General features: G+C 40.1%; 1 protein-coding gene across 2 annotated transcripts in view; it reads left to right on the top strand.

Annotated features, from left to right (window-relative positions):
* The first annotated feature begins 5,332 nt into the window (after nucleotides 1–5,332).
* Nucleotides 5,333–26,899, top strand: part of FNBP1L (formin binding protein 1 like) — a 114,166-nt gene continuing 92,599 nt past the window's right edge. For both annotated transcript variants that reach the window (XM_068963836.1, XM_068963837.1), the window contains exon 1: nucleotides 5,333–5,481. In XM_068963836.1, coding sequence (XP_068819937.1) covers nucleotides 5,458–5,481 — 24 coding nt within the window. In that variant the 5' untranslated portion in view covers nucleotides 5,333–5,457. The remainder of the gene's footprint in view (nucleotides 5,482–26,899) is intronic.

The following is a 26,899-nucleotide window of genomic DNA, read 5'->3' as shown; positions in this document are numbered from 1 at the left end:
AGAGATATATATGGATGTGAGAGTTGGACCATAAAGAAGGCTGAGTGCCAAATAATTGATGCTCTTGAACTGTGGTGTTGGAGAAGACTCCTGAGAGTCTTTTGGACAGCAAGGAGATCAAACCATCCAATCCTAAAGGAAATCAATCCTGAATATTCATTGGAAGAACTGTTGCTGAAGCTCCAATACTTTGGCCACCTGAGCAAAGAACTGACTCATTGGAAAGACCCTGATGCTGGGAAAGATTGAAGGCAGGAAGCGAAGGGGATGACAAGAGGATGAGGTGGTTGGATGGCATCACTTGCCTCAATTGACCTGAGTCTGAGTAAACTCTGGGAAATGGTGATAGACAGGGAAGCGGGGAGTGCTGCAGTCCATGGGGTTGCAAAGAGTCAGATATGACAGAACGACTGAACAACAACAATGCTAGAGACTGTTTGCTTTCAGTGGTGGAGCTTCTGTATGATTTGTTATCGTTTATGGATGGGATATTGATGCATGCATACTTTGAAAACTTTTCTATGCTCCAAATATTAAATTGGTCTAAAGTTTAATTTTATCTTTGGAAACACTTTTCAAAAAGTTTTTAAGACTTTTACTAACTTTACATCAATACATGGAATAAACTTTTGCAAAAATTTAATTTTGACAAGTGATTGATTTATGTTTGGAGGTTGCTACATTTGGACTAGTAAATTGTTCTATATTTCAGAATGTAGCAGTGAATAACTATGTTTCACAATCTGACTTAATAAGGAAATTCATGCTGGGAATTTTTTAATTGAGGTATAGTTGATGCATGATATTATATAAGCTTTCAGTTCATTTCAGTTGCTCAGTTGTGTCCGACTCTGCAACCCCATGAATCTCAGCACACCAGGCCTCCCTGTCCATCACCAACTCCCAGAGTTCACTCAGACTCCTGTCCATCGAGTCGGTGATGCCATCCAGCCATCTCATCCTCGGTCGTCCCCTTCTCCTCCTGCCCCCAATCCCTCCCAGCATCAGAGTCTTTTCCAATGAGTCAACTCTTTGCATGAGGTGGCCAAAGTACTGGAGTTTCAGCTTTAGCATCGTTCCTTCCAAAGAACACCCAGGACTGATCTCCTTTAGAATGGACTGGTTGGATCTCCTTGCAGTCCAAGGGACTCTCAAGAGTCTTCTCCAACACCACAGTTCAAAAGCATCAATTCTTCAGTACTCAGCTTTCTTCACAGTCCAACTCTCACATCCATACATGACCACTGGAAAAACCATAGCCGTATAAGCTTTAGGTGTCAGTTCAGTTCAGTTCAGTTGCTCAGTCGTGTCCGACTCTGTGACCCCATGAATCACAGCACGCCAGGCCTCCTTGTCTATCACCAACTCCCAGAGTTCACTCAGACTCACGCCCATCGAAGTCAGTGATGCCATCTAGCCATCTCATCCTCTGTCATCCCCTTTCCTCCTGCCCCCAATCCCTCCCAGCATCAGAGTCTTTTCCAATGAGTCAAATCTTCACATGAGGTGGCCAAAGTACTGGAGTTTCAGCTTTAGCACCATTTCTTCCAAAGAAATCCCAGGGCTGATCTCCTTGCAGTCCAAGGGACTCTCAAGAGTCTTCTCCAACACCACAGCTAGTAATTCACAATTTAAAAGATTATATTCCATTTATAATTATTATAAATATTGACTATATTTTCTGTGTTTCACTATATATCCTTGTAGCTTATTTATTTTATACATAGTAGTTTTTACCTCTTAATCCCCTATACCTACCTTGCTCCTCCCCCTTTCCCTGCTCCCCTGGTAACCACTAGTTTGTTTTCTACATCTGTAAGTCTTTCATTTTTTAAAATTTATTTTTAATCGGAGCGTAATTTCTTTACAATGTTATGTTAGTTTCTGCTGTATAACAATGAATGTTCTATAAGTATACATATAGCCCCTCTCTCGAGCCTCCCTCCCACTCCCGTAAGTCTGTTTCTTTTTTGTTATATTCACTAGTCTATTTTTTAGATTTCACATATAAGTGATATAACAGAATTTGTCTCTTTCTGTATGATTTAACGTAATACCCTATGAGGCCATCCATATTATTGCAAATGGCAAAATTTCAATCTTTCTGTATGGCTGAGTAGTATTTCATTGTGATACACACATATAGATTTTTGTATGTATGTGCTCCGTCGCTTCAGTCATGTCTTGACTCTGCGATGCCATGGACTGAAGTCTGCCAGGTTTCTCTGTCCATGGGATTTTCCTGGCAAGAATGCTGGAGTGGCTTGCCATGACCTCCTCCAGGGGATCTTCCTGACCCAGGGGTTGAACTCATGTTTCCTGTATCGGCAGAAGGATTCTTTACTGCTGAGCCACCAAGGAAGCCCCCCCACCACATATCTATATCTATATGTATCTATATATCTGCTAGGAACCTTGGGGTACATGTGTCTTTTCAAATTTGTGGGGTTTTTTTTTGGATTATTTACCCAGGAGTGGAGTTGCTGGGTCATATGGTAGTTCAATTTTTAGTTTTCTGAGACTTTCACACTGTTTTCCACAGTGGCTGCAGCCATTTACATTCCCACTAACAGTGTGTGAGGGGTCCCCTTTCTTCAGATCCTCATAAACATTTGTTATTTGTGTTCTTTTTGATGATAGCCATTCTGACAGATGTGAAATGATATTTCACTGTGGTTTTAATTTGCATTTCTCTGATGATGTTGAGCACCTTTTCATGTACCTGTTAGCCATCTGTATGCCTTTTACACCTGGAAAGTTTGAAACTGAAAAGAGCATTAGCTAAATGTTTATAACATAAAGAATTATAAAGGGGACTTACATTTTAATTAATACATGATAAAAATATGCAAAAGAAAATGCAACAGTTCAATGACTTATCATGGAGTAGAGTTCAAATATATGCCTGAGGATACAATGCATTAAATGACAATTACTTTTCATAATAAATAGGAAGACAGTATAATATTTTTAAAAATTGCTAATAAGCTTGTGTAATTTGAGCCCCTTTAAGTTTAACCGGTAGATTGGCTCCACTGTAAAAATATAGAGAGAAATTTAGAATATTATTCCCTTAATTCCTTCTTAGTGTTGATTACCTCAAAAAAATATGTAGTTTCTGTTTTACAGAAACTACCTGGTGATGAATTACCAAAGTAGGTCAAGCAGCAAAAAGATATAATTGGTGTGACAGATTTTATCACTTAATGATGCAAAACATGATTTGGGGGTAATATCTGGAATATATTAATAATAGATTGCTCTTATACGAAAGACTTTGCTTTCAAGATGCTAAAAGTTATGTTTTACCTTTTTTAGAGATAAAATGATGTGTTTGAACCACTCACAAATTATCTGGTCATGGGCCCATAAAAATTAAATCTTGTATACAAGAATAATTTAGTACCCAATGTATTTTGATTATGGGAAAGATCAACAGCCTTATAAGCTGCCATGCTGCTAATATATATTTGTGTGTGATTATATATGTGTGTGTAAAACACCTCTGGGTGTTTGTTAGCCAAAATGTTCCTATAGTATTTTATGATAATGTAGACTAACAAAATTTTTTTCTGAATCTGATGGTCCCAAACCTAACTTTTTGAAGAGAAATTAATTGTTCTAAGTGTGGAGTTCTGTTCAGAAATTTTGGAAGAAGAAAAATGCTCATTTAGGACATAAGACTTTACATACAGTTGGAGAATTGTGTAAACAGTATGGTTGAGGATAATCTCTATTGTGAACGGTAGATTATTTTACTTTTGAAGGGAAAGCACACCATTTTTTTTAAGGGAGAGGAGAGGTGGATAGCAATGTTAGGTGATATAAATAGAAAAATGTTGGAAAGAGAAAAGTGTTTAGTCAATGGTTAACAGCCTTTTCACTGCATAGCACACTTCAGCATGTAAATATTGGCCATAACCCACTTGGAAGAGGGTATTTGTATGCTCCAGCTGGACTCCGAGAACTGCGGCAAACAATTTAGCAAGAGTGGTGGCTGGACAGTCAGAAAGGCTCAGGATATTTACCTCAAACCCAGAAGGAAGTACAGCTAGGCAGGAACAAAGATAAAAGCGGAAGAGACTGGGACACCTGAGCAGGCCCTATAATAGGGGAGGAGTTTCAAATGCTGACTAGTCAGTTGGGAGAACTTAAACACACTCAGCTGTCAAGACATCTGAGGAGTGCTCTACTACTAGTGACTGGATTGAACTGTGTGTGTGTGTGTGTGTGTGTGTGTGTATGTGTGATTAGGAGACAAGTAATTAATGATTAAGCATTCGTGAGGAAGTTGCTAAGCCTATTTTGATGTCTAATAGCAAGTCAAACTTGGTGACTGCGGTTAATGATTACTCAGAAAGGCCGGGAAGTAACTCCACAGAGAAAAAAGGAAATGGTGGCCCTGCATCCAAGGCTGCGATATTCTGAGTGAAAGATATCCGAAGTTCGGAATATGTTCTTTGAGCTACCGGTTAGGAATCTGCCTCCCATCCAACCCCCCATGCGCGAGGTACCCATTCCAGAAAAGGGGCAAGCTCAGTTCTCTTTTCCTGCAGGTGACACACCTCAGGTCACATTTTCCATTATCTTCCATCTCCTGTCCCGGGTCTCCTGCATTGCAGGCGGATTCTTTACTAACCAAGCTACCAGGGAAGACCCCTGTCATCACCACAATCCCAAATGAATGCAGAAAGATCTACTTCTTTTTATGATTTCCTTGCAGAACTTACACAAATATTTTATTAAAAACAGAATCAGAGGCAGTTTGCATTTATATTTGACGTTCTGCACGTTTTAGTGATTCCCAAGATCACCTTAACCATTAAGACTTTTTTTCCTTATAAATAAAATACAACTCTCCACAATCGAAACCCAAGGATTTGGATGAGGTTTCCTTGTCTGGGTTTCTCCCAAGCGGAGGAGCCAAGTGGCAGTAAAGAGCCGCCTCATTTAAGGCGACACGGGGCAGAGAAGGGCGGTGGGCGACTTTTCCTTCTCTCCCTTTCCTTTTTGGAGACAGATATTCAAGTGGCTCCGGCGGCGGTGGGACAGTCCGAGCCCGGAGGTAGGGGAAACAGAGACTGGGCGGGAAGGAAGAGTTGTGGGAATGGTAGACCCTCCAGTAAGAGCGAAGCCTGCTCGCCTCGGCGGGCAAGCACGGGTCCGCCCAGATCCCAGGGTGCATCGCGCCCCGCCCCCTCCCCTCTCCGCGTCCCGCCTTCTCTCGGCCCTGGCCCCCTCCCAGCCGGCTCCGGGAGGCGGGGACACGGCGTCGGCGGCGGCTCCTCCAGTCGCGTCTTTCTCACTCACTGGGGAACCCGGCGGTGGCGGCACCTTTGGAGGCTGAGCAGCCGAGCCGCGAGCCCGCCAGTGGGAGGTCGGGCAGACTGACGGCAGAGCCGACGGACGGACGGACAGCGGGGCAGCCAGGCGGTTCGAGTCGCCTCAGGATCCACCATGAGCTGGGGCACGGAGCTGTGGGTGAGTCGGGGAGAGGGGCGCCCCGCGCGGACCCTGGCCCCGGAGGGACTCGGGCTGAGCAGGCGTCGGCGGCCGGAGCGCGTCGGGCGGTCCCCGGCGCTGGCAGAGGGTGGGGGTACTGCTATTCTTTGTGTGCGAACCCCTCTTCCTTCTAGGCAGGGCTTGAGAGGCTGCTGGTCTGCGCTCCCGCCCCTGCCGCGGCGGTGGGGCTGAGGGCAGCGAATTGGACGGCCGGGGGAGCTGCCCGCCGGTTGCCGCGTCCGCCGCCATCCTCTGGGTTTCTCTCTCTTCTCCTCCGCCTTTACTTTCCGGACGCCTGGCTCCGTGCCGGGCCGCGCTTCTCTGCCTTTGTACCTCCCCTCCCAGAGGCGGGGGAGGGGGCCCATTGTCCCACAGGGGCGCTGTTCGCGGGCGGGGAGGGGGCTCGCCGCGGCCCAGAGCCCGGGCGAGGGTCCCTGGGGCGAGGGCGTCTCCGGACCGGGGCGACGCGGGGAGCCGCGAGGCACCGCCCGCCGCCGTCGCCCCAGGTAGGGGGAGCCGGGCGGCTTTGTTCGGAGTCCGGCCTCTGGCCAGCCAGGCCCAGCCCACACGCCCATTTCCCTCTCCGTGTCTCGTTGCTCTGAGCGGAGTGGCTTCGGGGACTCTAGCTGGGCCACGTCTGGCTGCTATCTTGAGCCAGGGGGGTGGCTTTTGTGATCTGAATTAAATTGAGTGATCGATGGGGAAGCCAGTTTTCCCAAAATCGTGCGGCTTCCCGATTGCTTTACTTCCCTTCCGTTGTTCTTTATTCTCACTCCTCTCGCTTTTCTTTCTTTTTCCTACTTGCCTTTCTTGGGCGCTGAAGGTTCTAGACAATGCCCAGTGTCGGTCCAGGTGAGGGTGGACTGTAATAGGTCAGAGAATTGGCTCGTGACGCCTACACGGGAAGGGTGTAGGTGTGGCGGGCAGTGATTTCTCAGGTGCCGCGGAGGGACGGAGAACGTGGGGGCGCTGTCCCTAGATCCTCCTGATTTCAGCCATTCCGCCTTTTTATCCCACCTGTGCATGTTTTCCTTGCCTTTTGTTAACCAGGATCTCCTGAAATCACTGCAAGAGAAAGAAGTTTTTTGTCTCCATGCATCCAGTTAGGGTGGCAGTGAAGGCAGATCGGTTAATTGAAGGGCACAGTGTTTTTATGTTTCACGTTTTACTCACAGATTGGGAATCTTAGAATTGAACTTTAGAGTTCATCTAGTTGATGAACTTCTCCCCAGAAATCTGCAACATTCTAGGGAAGTGTTTGTCCATTCTGTAAACACACCGCCCAAGAGAAAATACCCTAGGGTCCCCTCCATTTACGTTCTTAGATAGCTTTAATTATACCTGTTTGGGGGAGGATTGTGTAGTAAATTATGTGAGCTTTAATTTTTTACTTGGTTAGATTCTCAGGCGTTATTGATCTTTTCCATTGACATAGGACGTTCTGTAATTGATTATAGTTTGTCCTAATTAAAGGAAATGAACGTTTTATTTTCCAATTTTATAATTAGAAAATATTTTTGTTTTTACATGCTTATATGATCCACGTTTCAGAGGAAGGAAGAATGTAAGCAGATACTTTAAAAAGTATAACTCGTAAAACAGTGGAGGAATATTGTTTAGATTTAACTTAATTTAGACTGGAAAAAATTGCTGTGTATAACACTGTTGAAAAGCAATTTTAAGGAGAAACAAAATATTTTAGTGAAGACTAAAATGTGATCTTTAAGAATATTTTAATTTAAAAATATAATACAGTCAGAAGCAGTTACCTGTCTCCTAATTCAGTGATTTACGTTTAGCGTTTGAGTAGTTTTTCAGCAATTTAAAAAGGTAAATCATAGAAGAGGTGGGAATTTCTGTTATAACTAAAAATTATTTTGTATCCTTTTGGGATAAAAAAATTTAATTTTTCTCTTAAAATTTCATATATCTCCAGGTTTTAACTTGTTTTTTTAGTGGTTTGAGGGAAATATTAGGAATTAAATAACGTGGAATCAACTAATATCAATGGGATGCTTACACCTTAAGTAAGTAGAAATTGGTATAGAGAACTGTTTGCACCAGAAGAGGCCTTAGAAAAATTTGAGTAGATTTCCTGGGTTTTTACAGTTACTTATTTATTTAAGTTTGGCTGTGCCGGGTCTGTGTTGCTGTTTCTAGTTGCGAAGAGCAGGGGCTTCTCTTTGCAGTGGCTTCACTTGTGGAGCTCTGGTTCTAGGGCATGTGGGCTTCAATAGTTCCGGCGTGCCTGTTGAAGTCGTAGGAATCTTTTCGACCCTACGGACCGTAGCCTGCCAGGCTCCTCTGTCCATAGGATTTCCCAGCAAGAATACTGGAGTGGGTTGCCATTTCCTTTTACAGGGCTTCTTCCGACCCAGGGATCGAACCTGTTTCTATACCAGTGACTCACCTGGGAAGCCCCAGGTTCGAGCAAAATTAATGTTAGGGAAACATTAATAAAAGAATGTAATTCCATGGTTGACCCATAGTCACAATGATTTGATGATAAAGAAGCTATTTGAAGCATTCGTACTTGAATTCCTAGTCTGGTAAAGAAATTTGGATTCCTTCTGTCACCAGTAACTGCACCCTAATCCCTACTCTGCCAATCCTGTGTGCTTGGCAAAGCATGCACCAGATTGACTTACACTCTAGTACCTCAGAATTAGGCACAAATGGTTTTAGTTGTGGCAGGTGGGCTCAGTATTGCTGTTCTCTGGCTGTTATGCAGCATGGGCTTAGTTGCTCTGCCGCATGTGTGATCTTGGCGAATCAGGGATTGAACCTGTGTCCTGCATTGGCAAGGCGTAGATTTCTTGTTGTTGTTTTTATTTATTTATTTTTACAAATCTCAGTTTTGAATAAGGATATTGTGGTTCGATATGATTGTAACAAACACCTGCTCTTGCCATTGAGGAATTTGAGGCTGGGAAAATTCTATTGAAAATTTGAATTTAGAAACCAGTTCTTAATATTATTTTCATCTGTGAAAGTGAAAGTGAAGTCGCTCAGTCGTGTCCGACTCTTTGTGACCCCATGGACTGTAGCCTACCAGGCTCCTCTGTCCAGGGGATTTTCCAGGCAATAGTACTGGAGTGGATTGCCGTTTCCTTCCCCAGGGGATCTTCCTGACCCAGGGATCGAACCCGGATCTCCCGCATTGTAAACAGACGCTTTACCGTCTGAGCCACATCTGTAGGATCACGTTATTGTCTCAAAGTTAAACCTCACTGAGAACATATTGTTAACAAAAGAAAATATGATAAAGCAGTTATGCACTCAAACTTGTTTATTTCTTATAATATTCATTGGAGTTTATTGCTATCTTAAGTCTTGAGAATAAAGTTATAAAATTAAACCATTAATACTGACTCTGGGGTACAGAACTAATAGTAATAGGCTAAATTGGTTGTCAGATTTTTGTTTGGGGATATACGTTAACTAGTAATAAATTGTTCTTTAGGAGATTTCTTGTGTTCCAAACGGGCATTTAAGTAAGGTAGTGAATATATGCTAGGGACTCAGTTCTGGGTTCTGTGTTCTGGGTGGTATCACTCAAAGAGGTGACATTCATTTCTTCAGGATGCATTGTTTATTATGTTGATTTCTTTATTACCATAGGAAGAATGGTAGATAGAGAAGTCTAAATATGAATTAATAATTTTGCAAAGCATAGATTTTATAATGATTAGCCCTTTTTACAAATAAGGAAATTAGAAATTGGAGAAGTTCTATCTTTTATTTATTAGGAGATAGCTTTTTAGTCTTTTGAGGAGCAAGTTAAAGGTCAACGAGAAAAAAAAATCAGTTTATGTATGAATTGTGAGTGTATATATAGATAGTAAAAAATGTTTGCACAGGTCACGCTCATATCCTGATTTATTAAAAAATTTGCTCCCTCCTCACTGGGGAAATGAGGGAACTAGTCTGGAAATTAGGAAGTAGGTTCAAATGTCTGACTCAATTTATAGGGATACATAAACCTTTCTTGTGCCTTAGTTTCCTGGTCTATGATTTTTGGCCCTTAGTTTTCAGAGTGTATAATTTGAAAGCCATTATTTTCATCATATTTCTAGCTAGGTGCATATGACAAAGCTCATGATATCTTTTTGGAAGAAATTTTAAAATGTGCATTGGTTGATAGATTCAGTGAATTTACACTTCTAGTCTTCACCCTTTAATACTTCCTATCTTTGATAGCACTTCGGTATTAACACTTTACATTGTAAACGTGTAAAACTAAGCTTTTGAGCCCTTGAGTGTAGGGACTGGGTTAATGTTTTTGTTTTCACTAATACAGTGACTGTTAGTGATCATACATGTTTGCCCACTTGAATTAATAGTTCATTGCATTACCCAGAGTATTGATTACTGATTAACAATTGGATCCTTGAGGAAGTTTTTATGGTTCCGAAAGCCTTAGTAGGTGATGATAAATTTAGGTGGTCTGCTGCTACTGTTGCTGCTAAGTCGCTTCAGTCGTGTCTGACTCTGTGCGACCCTATAGACGGCAGCCCACCAGTCTCCGCCATCCCTGGGATTCTCCAGGCAAGAACACTGGAGTGGGTTGCCATTTCCTTCTCCAGTGCATGAAAGTGAAGTCACTGAGTCGTGTCCAACTCTCAGCGACCCCATGGACTGCAGCCTACCAGGCTCCTCTGTCCATGGGAGTTTCCAGGCAAGAGTACTGGAGTGGGGTGCCATTGCCTTCTCTGTTAGGTGGTCTAGTTATTAACAATTGAAGAAGGTCTAAATGATCTGAAGCCAAAATGATGAACTCAAGTTGTAGTATTTCGGTTAATAGTTTTTACAGATTGGGAAAAAACTGACCTCTAAAGGTAGTTTTTGTAAATTCACCTGATGTGACTGCCAAAATAGCCAATGAAATGGTAACTCGACTTGCTATGGTGATCATTTTGAAATGTTTAGAAATACTGAAATCACTATGTTATATAACAGAAACTAACATAGTGTTGTAGATAAGTTAAATTTAGAAAAACAAACTCACAGAGAGCTTTGTGGTGAGAGTAGGGGAGGAGAGGAAGGAAACTGGATGAAGACAGTCCAGAGGTATAAACTAGTGTTAAGTACTAGGGATATAATGTACAATGTGGTAAATAAAATTAACAGTATTGTATTATTATATATGAAGGTATCTCTAGTGCCTCAGTGGTAAAGAATCTGCCTGCCAATGCAGGAAACGTGGGTTCAGTCCCTAGGTTGGGAAGATCCCCCAGAGAAGGAAATGGCAACCTACTCCAGTATTCTTGCCTGGGAAATCCCATGGACAAAAAGGCCTGGAGAGCTACAGTCCTTGGGGTTGCAAAAGAGTCGGACACGACTTAACAACTAAACAACAATGTTATATAGGAAGGTTGTCAAGAGCATAAATCCTAGGGGTTAAATTTTTTTAGTTCTTTAATTTTGTATCTGTATGGGATGATGTTCATTGAACTTATTGTGGTAATCATTTTATGATGTATGTAAGTCAAATCATTATGCTGTACCTTAAACTTATATAGTGATGCATGTCAGTTATATCACAGAAAAACTGGAAGAGAGGGAGAAAAACCCAAATAACTGATGAAATCGTAGGCCACATGTAGATTTTTATAGCTCAAAGGAGTTTGGTCCCATTGTAGTCTATAGTGTTTAGACCAAATCTTGGTTTTGCTTAAGGTTTTTTTTAGAATATACTTATTTAGAGGAGGCTGACAAAAAAAAGTCCTAATCTTGTGAGCGGCTTTGTTTTTTCAAAGGTCATGAAAGTACTGTAGAAATTTGGTTTAAAAAATGAAATAATTATTGAGTGTCTATTATGGGGAAACACTGTGTGATGTGTGTGCTTAGTTGCTCAGTTGTGTCCGACTCTTTGTGACCCCATGGACTGTAGCACCCCAGGCTCCTCTGTCCATAGGGATTCTCCAGGCAAGAATATTGGAGTGGGTTACCGTGCCCTCCTCCAGGGGATCTTTCCAGCCTAGGGACTGAATCCAGGTCTCCAGCATTGCAGGCGGATTTTTACTGTCTGAGCCACCAGGGAAATGTGATGTATGGTAAGATTTATTAAGGCTTGTAATGTCAGACTTATGAATTAGAGTCATTTTGAGGTGATACTACTTTCCTAACTCTAGAATATTCCCGTATATTGATATCACTGTTCCGAATAGCCTCTGTTGACCAGTTCCTCCTAACCCCCTCCCTCTAGAGTATACATTCTGGATATTACCTTTCTTATGGGACTACCCCCTTATATTTATTTCTTGCATATTCAAGTCTTTGGAAAATAGTAATGGTATAAATATGTTTTACATTACCTTTTTTTGGGTAGAAATTGTTGTGTTCAACATTGTATTATTGTCGTTACTCATTAAGGAGGGCGACAGTCAATCAAGACACTTATTTATGCTGCTATTCTCTCCTCACAATAATAAGGTGGGGGCTGGAGAGGAAGCCAGTCTCCTCTTCATTCTACTTCCTTAAACCACTCATTTCCACTCCCCTCCCTTTTATCTTAAAAAAAAAAAAGAAAAGCACTCTCTTCTTCCCGGAATCTATAAAATATAGGTTTGGCTGGAAACTTAAAAGCCTGTTCTGCCTATTTTTTCTTATCAGCCCCTTTGTGCAGGCAGAAAATAGGACAAGAGAACAATAATGCTTTCTAATAATGGAGCATCTTCTGTGTACACTCACAAATAGTACCTTATTTCATAATCTTCGGCTTTAAACATTTGCGTCTCACTAGCAAAAAACAAAAAAATCCTCTTTTGGGGAACATAGTCATATTTGCTATATATTAAAAACTAGTAGGAAATATTATATAAAATGTTTTTGTTTTACAGGAAACAAATTTGTTCCGTATATTAGCAATGTTCATATAAGTTCTTGATAGAGAACTAGTCACACTTTTAACAGTACCTTGTGAAATATGTGTAATATATGTGCAGTATATATTTGTTACATGTTGAAAATAAAAATGTATGGAATCAGATTTTCCTATTTTTGGCACACCATTATTTTGTTGTTTCTGGACCATAAAAGTCATCTGGTTTGTTTCTTTTGTATTCTTGCTGTATTGCTGAATTTGTAGAAAAGGAATAGGTATGTAATAAGCACTGAAATATTTGTTGAATGACAGAATTAGTGAATTGCTAGAACTCTATCATCAAATCATGTCAAAACGAAGGTTATTTTAGTGCTTTTTTCCCCTGACATGTGTATTTCTCTTATTTTTGTTTAATATTAGGGGCCCATTTTATAATTTGAAATTTAATTACTTTGTTTTCTCATATGAAGTTTCTCAGTTTAGTTAGGTGTTGAATTCTCATTTCCTTGATTATTTGAGTGCAAATGATTATCTTATATATAGCCTATTTGACGGCGCTTTGGATTCTAAAAATGAGAACAATGTCTGTTACATGCTTTGACTATTAATGGGTCATTATGTATGAATAATGTGAATGTAAGTGGTCTGAGAGGTAAATGAATTAGGAAAACATAAAAGATTGATTTTCAGAGTACAGAAATTATAAGGTGATTCTGATAGATTTTTAAAAAATGTTAATGGTGATTAGTTGCGATTTTTTTTCCATTATAAATAATAAAAATAAAAATCATTGAAACTGCTATGGTAAGTAGCTTTTAAATAAAGAAACCATTGCTTTTGAATAATTTTCTGGACTTAGACCATCTAAGATGTTAGATGTTGACTTAGACCAACATTCTTTACTATTAACATTTACTAGTAACGTTCTTTACTATTTGCTGCTGCTGCTGCTAAGTCGCTTCAGTCGTGTCCGACTCTTTGTGACCCCATAGACGGCAGCCCACCAGGCTCCCCTGTCCCTGGGATTCTCCAGGCAAGAACACTGGAGTGGGTTGCCATTTCCTTCTCCAGTGCATGGAAGTGAAAAATGAAAGTGAAGTTGCTCAGTTGTGTCTGACTGTTGGCAACCCCATGGACTGTAGCCTACCAGGCTCCTCCATCCATGGGATTTTCCAGGCAAGAGTACTGGAGTGGGTTGCCATTGCCTTCTCCATTACTATTTGAAAAGACTGAATACAATGAATATTTGTTAACATTTTTTAATACAGAAATTTTATTTCATTTTCATTTAAACACTTCATTACAATATAACATTCATAAAGTATACAGTTTTTACATGTATCTTAAGATTTAAAAAAACAGAATGAATGCACTCTTTCATGTCACTCCCACCAACAGCAAGATACAAAAGTCTCACTTATGCCATCCCCACTAAATATCCCCCAAAGGCAGTCATTATTCTGACTTGCATTGCCATTGATTAGTTTTGTAGATTATTTTAACCTCACAAAAATGATATATGTACTGTTTTCCATCTGACTTCTTCCATTTAACATGGACTCTGTGAGAATCATCCTTTTCTGATTAGTTTGTAGTGTCCCATTGTATGTATAAGCTTTGTATTTTCTTCTGGCCTGTGCCTGGGGTCACTCCTAGTCTTTTGTTGTTCAGTCGCTCGTTCATATCCAACTGTTTGCGACCCCATGGACTGTAGCACGCCAGGCTTCCCTGTCCTTCATCATCTCCTATAGCTTGCTCAGACTCATGTCCATTGAATCAGAAATGCCATCCAACCACCTGGTCCTCTGTCATCCCCTTCTCCTGCCTTCAATCTTTCCCAGCATCAGGGTCTTTTCTAATGAGTCGGCTCTTCTCATCAGCTGGCCAAAGTATTGGAGCTTCAGTTTCAGCATCAGTCCTTCCAGTAAATAAGTAAGAGTTGGTTTCATTTAGGATTGACTGGTTTGATCTTGCAGTTCAAGGGACTTTCAAGAGTCTTCTCCAACATCACAGTTCAACAGCATCAATTCTTTGGCACTCAGCCTTCTTGAATGTCTTCCCTGGTGGCTCAGAGGGTAAAGCGTCTGCTTGCAATGTGGGAGACCTGGGTTCGATCCCTGGGTAGGGAAGATCCCCTGGAGAAGGAAATGGCAACCCACTCCAGTACTGTTGCCAGGAAAATCCCATGGACAGAGAAGCCTGGTAGGCTACAGTCCATGGGGTCGCAAAGAGTCGGACACGACTGAGCGACTTCACTTTAGCCTTCTTGATGGTCCACCTCTCACATCCATACATCACTACTGGAAAAACCATAGCTTTGACTATAGGGACCTTTGTTGGAAAGTAATGTCTCTGCTTTTTAATACTCTGGGACCACCTTAAACCAAGTTCAGGGCTTGAAATTCCTTTGTGTTGCTGTCGGATTTTGATTTTCGTCTCCATATCTCTTGTAATGTTCAGTTCAGTTTAGTCGCGTAGTCGTGTCCGACTCTTTGTGACCCCATGAATCGCAGCACGCCAGGCCTCCCTGTCCATCACCAACTCCCGGAGTTCACTCAGACTCATGTCCATCGAGTCAGTGATGCCATCTAGCCATCTCATCCTCTGTCGTCCCCTTCTCCTCCTGCCCCCAATCCCTCCCAGCATCAGAGTAGTAGATGCTTCAAATAACCAAGCCTGCCACCATGGGAAACTGGAAATTCTTAGGTTGAGTTTTTAATTTTGCTCTTATGTTTTTAATTTCTAAGAGCTACTTTTTGTTTGTTTTTTGCTTGTTTTCTGAATTTTTTTTTTTTTTTTTGCCACACTGTGCAGCTTGTGGGATTTTAGGTTCCAAATCAGGGTTTGAACTTAGGCCATGGCAGTGAAAGCACCAAATCCTAACCGCTAGCCGACCAGGGGGCTCCCCTGAATGTACTTTTAAAATAGCATCTTCTCCTTGCATCTTGGCGCAATATCTTAACTTAGTTATTTGTGTAATTAAAAATAGGTTTTTGTTCTATTGTGTTTAGTTTTATTATCCTTGCACAATATCCAAAGCTTCCATATTGCTTTTTTCCCGTTTTTTTGGTTGCTGCCTGCAGGCTTTCTCTAGTTGCAGAGAGCAGGGGCTACTCTCTAGTTGGAGTGTGTTGGCTTCTCATTGCGGTGGCTTCTCTTTTTGCAGAGTATGGGCTCTAGGGCGTGTGGCCGTCGGTAGCCATGGCATGTGGGCTCGATAGTTGCAGTTGCTGGCTTCAAAGCACAGACTCAGTAGTTGTGGCACATGGGCATAGTTGCCCTGTGGTGTGTGGGATCTTATTGGATCAGAGATCTAACTGGTGTCCCCTGCATTGCAAGGCGGATTCTTAACCAGTGGACCACCATGAAAGCCAGGGTTCCTTGAACAGAGTTACGTATTTTGTGATCTTAGGACCCTGGAAAGATGTCTGTTAAGATTGGGGCATACTGAGCTCTGATAATGCCCTAAGTTTAGGGTTTGGGCTGTTAAAAGTCTTTTAAGGGATTTTGTTTTATAGTTTACTTTGGGCTTGTTCAGATCCTCTGTCTCTTTTCCAGTCCTATTGTGACAGTGCAGGAGGTTAACTATAGTCTTTCTTTTGATGTCATATTTATCATTGCTGTTGATGGTGTTGGGAGCCACAGCTTGATTTAATTCCTTTTTTTACTGGTAGATGCTTAAATAGTTTGTCTTATATGACAAGAAATTTGGAGGTAGGCAGTCACTGGCCTGGGTTTATAAACTTAGCACTATCAGCATCTGTGCAGCTGCTTTGGACTTTTCCTCAGGATTGCAATGTACTGGTTGTAGCTCCAACCATCATGTCTGCTATTAAGACCAAAAGAAAAAAAAGGAAAAATAGAAAAAGAAACAGGAACATCAGCTATGTCTGCCTCTTTATCAGGAAGGCAAATACTTTCAGAAACCCTACAGCAAACTTCCCCTTACGTTTCACTGTCCAAAGCTGGGTAAATTTCCACCTGGACAAAATTAGGATTCTGTTAGAAAGAAAGAGTATAAGGCAACCCAAAACACAGAATTGATAGTCTCTGTCCCCAAGGAGTTAATGATGGCTTCATAGATACACATCTATATCCAGCTATGTATATATATTTGTAGATACATAGTTGAATAATAGCATGGGAGTTAATAAAAGGCAGCTGTGTAAGTGACAACAGATATTTTAGAGGTGAATTCTTAAGGGGTCTAACACAGCCCACCATCATTTTAAGAGACCTGGTGGGTGAAGGACTTAAATGTCTTCATTGCAGTCTAGTGGCTGCTTCTTGATTGGCGCACTGTGCCATGCTGACATCACTTGCTAGAACAGGTGAATGTTTTGAGCAAGTATCCACAATCGATGGGCAGGGCATAATGAAATGACCTGTCCTCAGACTGGGTAAAGGCACTGAGGGACTGAAGAAAGGGTGCTGAAGTAGGAGTCTATAAGTTTATTTGTGAGTGAAAAGTTTTCCTGGATCTTGGAAATAGTGAAGATATCTGGTAATTTCCCAGGTCTCTTGGTCACCTGGATATAATGCCAAACTATAAAATTGTTTGCAGAGAGTAAGAGGCCATCAGCCAGTGGGGTTAGTGGCACTTACTTAAAAAAATTTTTTTTCTTGAAATTCATATATTAGAATGGTACATTTGTTACAGTTAATGAACCAATATTGATGCATTATTATTAACTAAAGTGCTTAGTTTATTCAAATTTCTTTAGTTTGTGAAAGTGAAAGTGAAGTCACCTCAGTCGTGTCCAACCCTTAGCGACCCCATGGACTGCAGCCTACCAGGCTCCTGCGTCCATGGGATTCTCCAGGCAAGAGTACTGGAGTGGGTTCCCATTTCCTTCTCCAGGGCATCTTCTCCACCCAGGAATCTTCTTCCTTCTTTAGTTTTTACCTACTTTATTTTTCTAGTCCACGTTACATTTAGTTGCCATGTCTCCTTAGGCATTTCTTGTCTGTGACATTTTCTTGGACTTTCCTGTTTTTGGTCCACTTGAGAGTTTAGAGGAGTACTGAAAGTGAAAGTTGTCAGCTGAGTCTGAATCTTTGGGACCCCATGATTTGTAGCCTGACAGACTCCTCTTTGGAGGGAGTTGCCATTCTCTTCTCCAGGGCTCCAGGAATCTGGGTGGAGTCTCCTGCATTGCAGGCAGCTTCTTTACCATCTGAGCTACCATTTTAGTCAGGTAAAATTGTAGGATGTCTTTCTTTGGGAATTTGCTTTTTTAGTAATGGTCAGACTGGGATTACTGGTTTTGGGGAGGGTGATCATGTGCCATTTTCATAGGATGAAAGGGTATATATTATCAACAAGATTTATCATTGTTGATATTGATCTCAGTCACCTGGCTGAAGTAATGTTTGTCAGGTTTCTCCACTGTAAAGTGATTCCTCCCACCTTCCTTGTTGTACTCCTTGAAAGCAAGTCACTATGGATCAGTTCAGTCGCTCAGTTGTGTCCGACTCTTTGCGAATCGCAGGATGCCAGGCCTCCCTGTCCATCACCAACTCCCGGAGTTCACCCAAACTCAGGTCCATCGAGTCGGTGATGCCATCCAGCCATCACATCCTCTGTCGTCCCCTTCTCCTCCTGACCTCAATCCCTCCCAGCATGAGGATCTTTTCCAATGAGTCAACTCTTCGCATGAGGTGGCCAAAGTACTGGAGTTTCAGCTTTAGCATCAGTCCTTCCAAAGAACACCCAGGACCACTCTCCTTTAGGATGGATTGGTTGGATCTCCTTTCAGTCCAAGGGACTCTCAAGAGTCTTCTCCAACACCACAGTTCAAAAGCATCAATTCTTCAGTACTTAGCTTTCTTTATAGTTCAACTCTCACATCCATACATGACTACTGGAAAAACCATATCCTTGACTAGACGGACCTTTGTTGACAAAGTAATGTCTCTACTTTTCAATATGCTGTCTAGGTTGGTCATACCTTTCCTTCCAAGTAGTAAGTGTCTTTTAATTTCATGGCTTCAGTCACCATCTGCAGTAATTTTGGAGCCCCCCAAATTAAAGCCTGACACTATTTCCACTGTTTCCGCATCTATTTCCCATGAAGTGATGGGATCGGATGCCATGATCTTTGTTTTCTGAATGTTGAGCTTTAAGCCAACTTTTTCACTCTCCTCTTTCACTTTTATCAAGAGGCTTTTTAGTTCCTCTTGACTTTCTGCCATAAGGGTAGCCCACCCTTAGAGAGAAGTTAGGCTCCCCCTTTTTAGGGTGGAGTGTCTACGTAATTTCTTTGGAATTCTTCTGCATGAACCATTTCATCCCTATGAAGAAGGCTGCTATTAAAACAACAAAATAATAAGTGTTGGTGAGGATGTGAAAAAATTAGAACCCTTGTGCTCTGTTGGTAGGAATGTAAAATGGTGCAGCCACTGTGAAAAACAGTATGGCAGTTCCTCAGAAATTAAGCGTAGAATTACCATATAATTCAGCAATTCCATTTTTGGATATATACCCAAAAGAATTGAAAGCAGGGTCTTGAAGAGATATGCATATATCTGTTCACAGTAGCCAGGAGGTAGAAGGAACCCGAGTATTCATCAGCAGATGAATGTAAAAGCAAAATGGGGTATACATACAATGAAATATTATTAAGCCTCAAAAAAGAAGGTAATGCTGACATAGCTACAAAACATTGATTAACCTTGAACATGTTATGCTATCAGTGAAATATTTGTGTGGGCTCAGTTGGAAATCCAAGTGAAGTAAACCAGTCATAAAAAGACAAATACTAAAAAAAAAAAAAAAAAGACAAATACTATATGATTCCATATATTTGAGGTTCCTAGTCAAATTTATAGAGAAAAAGTAGAATGGTGGTTGCTGTTTAATGGGTGTAGAGTTTCAGTTTTGAAGATGAGAATTCTGGTGATGGTTGTACAACAGTATAAATGTACTTAGTATCACTGAATTGTATATTTTTAAGATGCTAATTTAAGATGATAAGTTTTGAGTATTTTACTACAGTAAAAAATAATTTCTTCATCCCCTTGCCAATGACAACAAACCTCTCCAGCTCCCACCCCTTGTGTTGTACCTGTTCATCCTTCCCTATCCCAACCACTGATTTTTTTAATAGACGACTTTTTAAAGAGCAGTTTTAGGTTCACAGCCAAATTGAGAGATCTCCCATATGCTACCTACCCCTACTTATGCCTAGCCTCCCCCATTTTCAACATCTTCCATCAGAGTGGTACATTTGTTAAAACTGATGAACCTACACTGACTTATCATTAATACCCAAAATTCATAGTTTACATTAGGGTTCACACTTGGTGTTGTGTATTCTGTGGGTTTAGGAAAATGTATAATAACATGCAGCCAACATTATTATATGCAGAGTAATATCACTGCCCTAAAAATCATCTGTGCTACTCTTCATATCTCCTTCCTCCCTAACTGGTGACCACTGATCTTTTCTTCTGTGACTTCTCAGTTGCTCTAAGAAGAAAGTCGGTACCCTTTAGGAATCACTCTCTGTATCTCCCTCTCTCCTATCACCAGCTTTAGGAAACCACTAATATACTTTCTTTCTCTAAAAATTTGCTTATTCTTTACATTTAATATGTTCATAATATTTATAAATGGAATCATACAATTTATGGTCATTTTTGACAGACATTTTTCAATAAGAATATTTTCAAGGTTCATCAGTGTTTATAACACAAATCAGTAATTCATTATTTTTTTTTATTACTAAATACTATTCCATTTGATGCATATACCACATTTTATTTACCCATTCTTCAGTTAATGGATATTTGGGTTGTTTCTGTTTTTGGCTATTGTGAATACTGCTGCTTTGAAATTTGTGGCTAAGTTTTTGTGTGGATGTATACTTTCTCTTGGGCATATACTTAAGAGTGGAATCTCTGGGTTATATGGTAACTGTGTTTAACTGTTTGTGGCATCTCAGACTGTTTTGTATTTTACGTTCCCACAAGCTGTATTCTTCATATCCTTATCCTTGACAAAACTTACCAGCTGACCTATTGATTTTGGATATGAAGTGGTATCTCATTGTGGTTTTGTCTTTACCTTATGGCATGGTATCAAGGAACTTTTCATGTGCTTATTGTGCATTTGTATATTTTTAGAGAAATGTCTGTTAAACTCAGTTAAATTTTAAATTTAATGTTCATTTTAGTTTGCTATGGTAGTATTAGTAAAAATATAAACAAAACCCATTATTGATGGCATTAGTACTATATTGAGAAAAGAATTTTGTTGTGATGCTGGGAAGATACTGTTCCTCGGTGGCTCAGACAGTAAAGTGTCTGCCTGCAATGTGGGAGACCTGGGTTCGATCCCTGCGTTGGGAAGATCCTCTGGAGAAGGAAATGGCAACCCACTCCAATGCTCTGCCTTGAAAATTCCATGGATGGAGGAGCCTGGTGGGCTACAGTCCATGAAGTTACAAAGAGTCAGACACGACTGAGCGACGTCACTTTCTTTTCTTTTTTTCATATATTTGAGGCAGTGTATCTCTTGGGGACTCAGAGGTTAAAGTGTTCTGTCCAAAGAATAAAATACTTAGGAATATATCTACCTAAAGAAACTAAAGACCTATATATGGAAAACTATAAAACACTGGTGAAAGAATTCAAAGAGGACACTAATAGATGGAGAAATATACTATGTTAATGGATCGGAAGAATCAATATAATGAAAATGAGTATATTACCCAAAATAATCTATAGATTCAGTGCAATTCCTATAAAGCTACCAACGGTATTTTTCACAGAGCTAGAACAAATAATTTCACAATTTGTACGGAAATACAAAAAACCTCAAATAGCCAAAGCAATCTTGAGAAGAATGGAACTGGAGGAATCAACCTATCTGACTTCAGGCTCTACTACAAAGCCAAAGTCTTAAGACAGTATGGTACTGGCACAAAGACAGAAATATAGATCAATGGAACAAAATAGAAAGCCCAGAGATAAATCCACACACCTATGGACACCTTATCTTTGACAAAGGAGGCAAGAATATACAATGGAGAAAAGACAATCTCTTTAACAAGTGGTGCTGGGAAAAGTGGTCAACCACTTGTAAAAGAATGAAACTAGATCACTTTCTAACACCGCACACAAAAATAAACTCAAAATGGATTAAAGATCTAAACATAAGACCAGAAACTATAAAACTCCTAGCGGAGAACATAGGGAAAACACTCTCTGACATAAATCACAGCAGGATCCTCTATGACCCACCTTCCAGAATATTGGAAATAAAAGCAAGAATAAACAAATGGGATCTAATTAAAATGAAAAGCTTCTGCACAACAAAGGAAACTGTAAGCAAGGTGAAAAGACAGCCTTCAGAATGGGAGAAAATAATAGCAAATGAAGCAACTGACAAACAACTAATCTCAAAAATATACAAGCAACTCCTGCAGCTCAATCCAGAAAAATAAACGACCCAATCAAAAAATGGGCCAAAGAACTAAACAGACATTTCTCCAAAGAAGACATACGGATGGCTAACAAACACATGAAAAGATGCTCAACATCACTCATTATCAGAGAAATGCAAATCAAAACCACAATGAGGTACCATTTCACACCAGTCAGAATGGCTGCGATCCAAAAGTCTACAACAATAAATTCTGGAGAGGGTGTGGAGAAAAGGGAACCCTCTTACACTGTTGGTGGGAATGCAAACTAGTACAGCCACTATGGAGAACAGTGTGGATATCTCTTAAAAAACTGGAACTAGAACTGCCTTATGACCCAGCAATCCCACTGCTGGGCATACACACCGAGGAAACCAGAATTGAAAGGGACACGTGTACCCCAATGTTCATCGCAGCACTGTTTATAATAGCCAGGACATGGAAGCAACCTAGATGTCCATCGGCAGATGAATGGATAAGAAAGCTGTGGTACATATACACAATGGAGTATTACTCAACCATTAAAAAGAATACATTTAATCAGTTCTAATGAGGTGGATGAAACTGGAGCCTATTATACAGAGTGAAGTAAGCCAGAAAGAAAAACACCAATACAGTATACTATTGCATATATATGGAATTTAGAAAGATGGTAATGATAACCCTGTATACGAGACAGCAAAAAAGACACAGATGTATAGAACAGTCTTTTGGACTCTGTGGGAGAGGAAGAGGGTAGGATGATTTGGGAGAATGGCATTGAAACATGTATAATATCATATAAGAAACGAATTGCCAGTCTATGTTCGATGCAGGATACAGGATGCTTGGGGCTGGTGCACTGGGATGACCCAGAGGGATGGTATGGGGAGGGAGGTGGGAGGGGGGTTCAGGATGGAGAACATGTGTATACCTGTGGCGGATTCATGTTGATGTATGGCAAATCCAATACAACATTGTAAAGTAATTAGCCTCCAATTAAATAAATTTAAATTAAACAAAATAAAACTAAAAAAAAGTTCAAAATAAATAGAAGAAACAATGTTTCCATATAGGAAAACTCTGTTTAAATATGACAATTTTCTTTTACTTTATTGATTTAATACAATTTAATAAAAATTCCAATAAAAAAAATAAAACCACTTTATAGTAAATGGTAGAACTAGGATATGAATTCTGGTATTTGTATTTACAATCTTCATTCTTTACCATCAATGCTATGCTCACTGTCTTTATCAAATTGCTTTGTTGAGAAGCCAGCCATCAGTGTATATGCAGAGAGGTTATTTTTTGTAGGTCCTAATAATTTGCTTTAAAAAATTTGGGCTTCCCTGATAGCTCAGTTTTTAAAGAATCCGCCTGCAGTGCAGGCGACCCCAGTTTGATTCCTGGGTTGGAAAGATCTGCTGGAGAAGGAATAGGCTACACACTCTAGAATTCTTGGGCTTCCCTGGTGGGTCAGCTGGTAAAGAATCCACCTACAATGCAGGAGACCTGGGTTTGATCCCTGGGTTGGGAAGTTCTGCTGGAGAAGGGAAAGGCTACCCACTCCAGTGTTCTGGTCTGGAGAATTCCATGGACTGTCCATGGGGTCGCAAAGAGTCAGATATGACTGACTGACTTTCACTTTCAGTAATTTGGCAGTTTACCATAAGGACTTTTACAATATTGCCCACTACTTTATAGTGCATCCTTAATGAGGCTTAATGGGAGAAATTTCTCTCAAGTTTTTTATTGTATAGAAACTTTTTGCTATGACTTCCACATTTCTCACTTTGAACTTACGGCTAGAAAACTGACTGTCAGATTTCTGGTTTATTGTTAGCAAATATGTAGAGTTTTTTGTTTGCATTCTGTTTACAAATTCATTCCTGTTATCTTGTCTTCATTTTTTTCATCTCTTAAAATTATTTTATCTTGCTCTATTATTTTCACAAGTCATTTTAAAGGAAAGTGTTAAGTAATAAATTAGTAAGAGATTTTAAGCCATTTTGTGTAATTCTGGCCAAATGACTTTTTAAAAGAGTTGACCTTGGGAGAGAGAGGACCTTAAAATTTGGAACATGTCTGTGTGCCAGGCATTCTGATATTCTTTTATTTTCATGCCAGCTCAATGAAGTAAGTGGTAGTATTTTAATTTTATAGAAGTTGAAACTAGTATAAGGAAGATTAACCTTTGTCATGCAAAGCTAAGGGTTTGTGTGATTCCAAAGCCCCCTTCCCCTTTTCATAGTGCTTCTCGTGGACTGGCGTGCTGCGATTCATGGGGTCGCAAGGAGTCGGACACGACTGAGCGACTGAACTGAACTAAACTGCATTCTAAAGCTTGGCAGTTGGAGGATAGAGCTGAGGCCATTTTGAGTTTTCTTAAGTTGCAGAATCTGATGTGACCTCTACCTGTTTTAAACTTTTCTTGATATCTAGAATCATGATACATATTAAAAACCACAAAACTGTAACATTTGTAAAATAATACCTGCCATCAGGTGAGGTTAAATGAATGGTACAGGTGTCAGTTATTATTCATTTATTTAATTCAACTACTTGATTGGTTGTTGAGCTGAGCCCTAAGGATATAATGTGGGCAAAAACAGGCATGGTGGAAAGGATAGCTGTTAGTCAAATAGTCACCCAAAGCAGTAAGTACTGTGACTGAGAGAAACAAATTCTTTTAAGGTGATAGTGACATAAAAACCCAACCTAGCACTAGGAAGGGTCTCCCTGTGGAAAAGCTGTTGACAGAGATCTGAAAAATGATGAGGAGCCAATAGGCAACAAGTATATGGGAGAGAGCAGAAGCGTGAGTTCAGATAGGGTGTAGCATGTGCAAAGGCCCTCAAACTTGGGGTATGTGGCCCTTTTCTCAAATGGGAAAAACAAAACAAAAAGCTTCCAAAATGGCTAGAGCAATAAAATAGAGATAAAGATGTGGTTGAGGTTGATGAAGTAGACTGCCATTCACAGAACACTTAACATAGTTTATATAATCATTTAAGATACACATGTTGTCCATCTTACATATCAGGAAACTGAGAAGTTAAGGTGGTTTGTCAGAGGTAACACAGGTTATAAATGGCAGACTCTAGATTTGAATCTAGGTATCGGGCCCCAGAATCAGTGCTCTTAACAATTGTAGCCTGACATGATCACTCTTAGATTTGAAAAGATCACTCTAGTTACAGTTGAAAAATGAATTCAGGGATGACTAAAAACCTGCAAAGACCAGTTAAGAAACTACTGAAGTATTCCAAGAAAAGTTTCATGTAGTGATGATAGGGAAGTTACAGAGAGGTAGGTGCTGTGCTATTTTACAAGGTGAATGAATGAAAAATTAATGGAAAATGAGTCTGAACCACATGTATAAATATGGCAATATACTGCCTCAGTAAATGTTTTTTATAAGCAATAATTGCTGAACTATCTGTTGGAATAAAAACTGGGGCAGATATAAATAATTTAATTTATTTATGTTACTACCAAGCAAGATTTTTATCTTAAATACAGGAAAGAAAAAGATGTTAATCTACAAAATAACAGGTTGTATATATCTATTTTATAACCTTGGTACACTTGATGCTATAAAGCTCTTCTAGTTCTTATTAGACCTTTAAATGTTCTTAATCAAAACCAATTACAGTACAAAGCTATTATTGCTTCTCAGATATGGGAGTAAAGGAAAAATGCTGTAAATATAAATATAGGTGAATTGAAAGGGAGAGATCATAGCCTTCACAAGCAATAAAGGCAGATGGGCAGAAAAGATATACTTTGGTATAGTTTGAAAAATTCATATTTTTGTTTTAGATATCTAACTGTACTCATAGACTGCATTAATGCATTTTTTGGTTAAAATATTTTTATCCTAGTAAGCTAGAAAGTATAATAAGACATTAACATCTATTTTTAATATCCTACCTTTTATTTCTTATTCTCATCCTTTCTATAATTCTGAGTACCATATAGACACAGATTACCTAATTATTTAATTGTGAGAAACTTTATTTTTTAAAATATCTGGCTGTAAAATATTCAAATTCACTTTGGTTTTATAATAAGCAAACTAAATGAAGAATCCTTTATTTAGGGATGAGTAGGGAAGTGATAGATGAAGGATATAAAATAGAATCTGAGGTGAATGGCAGGATATTTCCCTTCTACCTTCTGAGCACCTCAGCTGAGGTTGAGCAAGGTTGGTTTCCTCACAGAAAATCAAGGTTGGAAGCTGTGATGGTCTGGAGCAGGGTGTCAGAACCTTGAATATCAGAGTCTTAAGGAGGGCTTGTGTACTGGAGGGTGACCTGTAATGTTAAGTCAGGGCTTAGTGGGGTGAGGATAACCCCCAAATTAGGGGATGGTGTGTTCAGAGAGTGGTGTGAGAGTATGAGTAAGATGAAGAGTATGGCCATGTGAGAGGGCTGGGGGAGTGGTATTTACATTGGTGAAAAAGTAATTGCAGTTTCAGATTGTGAATTTCAAATCATTATAACTAGGCGCAAACACATTTTTATTAACCAAAATAGGAACCATTACAGTTAACTCAGTTTTGCTGACGAGAAATAAGTTTGTTTATTCCTGTAGCATAAAAATCTGTGCTTTAGGATTCAGCGAACTCTTGGAAAACATTTTCTGCATCCTGCTAGTTGTGGAAGCATTTTCCCTGCAAAAAGTTGTTGAGATGCTTGAAGAAGTGGTAGTTGATTGGGGAGAGGTCAGGTGAATGTGGTGGATGAGGCAAAACTTCATAGCCCAGTTTGTTCAACTTATGAAGCATTGGTTGTATGAAATGCGGGCAGGCGCTGTTGTGGAGAAGAATAGGGCCCTTGCTATTGATCAGTGCCCAGCTGTAGGTGTTGCAGTTTTCAGTGAATCTCATTGATTGACTGAGTATACTTCTCAGATATAATGGTTTTGCTGGGATTCAGAAAGCTGTAGTGACCATGACCTCTTTTTGGTTCAAGTTTGGCTTTGGGAAGTGCTTTGTGTGGATCACAAAAAACTGTGGAAAATTCTGAAAGAGATGGGAATACCAGACCACCTGACCTGCCTCTTGGGAAATCTGTATGCAGGTCAGGAAGCAACAGTTAGAACTGGACATGGAACAACAGACTGGTTCCAAATAGGAAAAGGAGTACGTCAAGGCTGT

The sequence above is a fragment of the Capricornis sumatraensis genome, chromosome 2 (assembly GCF_032405125.1).
Source record: "Capricornis sumatraensis isolate serow.1 chromosome 2, serow.2, whole genome shotgun sequence".
NCBI classification, from domain to species: domain Eukaryota; kingdom Metazoa; phylum Chordata; class Mammalia; order Artiodactyla; family Bovidae; genus Capricornis; species Capricornis sumatraensis.
This window is presented reverse-complemented; position numbering and strand designations above follow the sequence as displayed.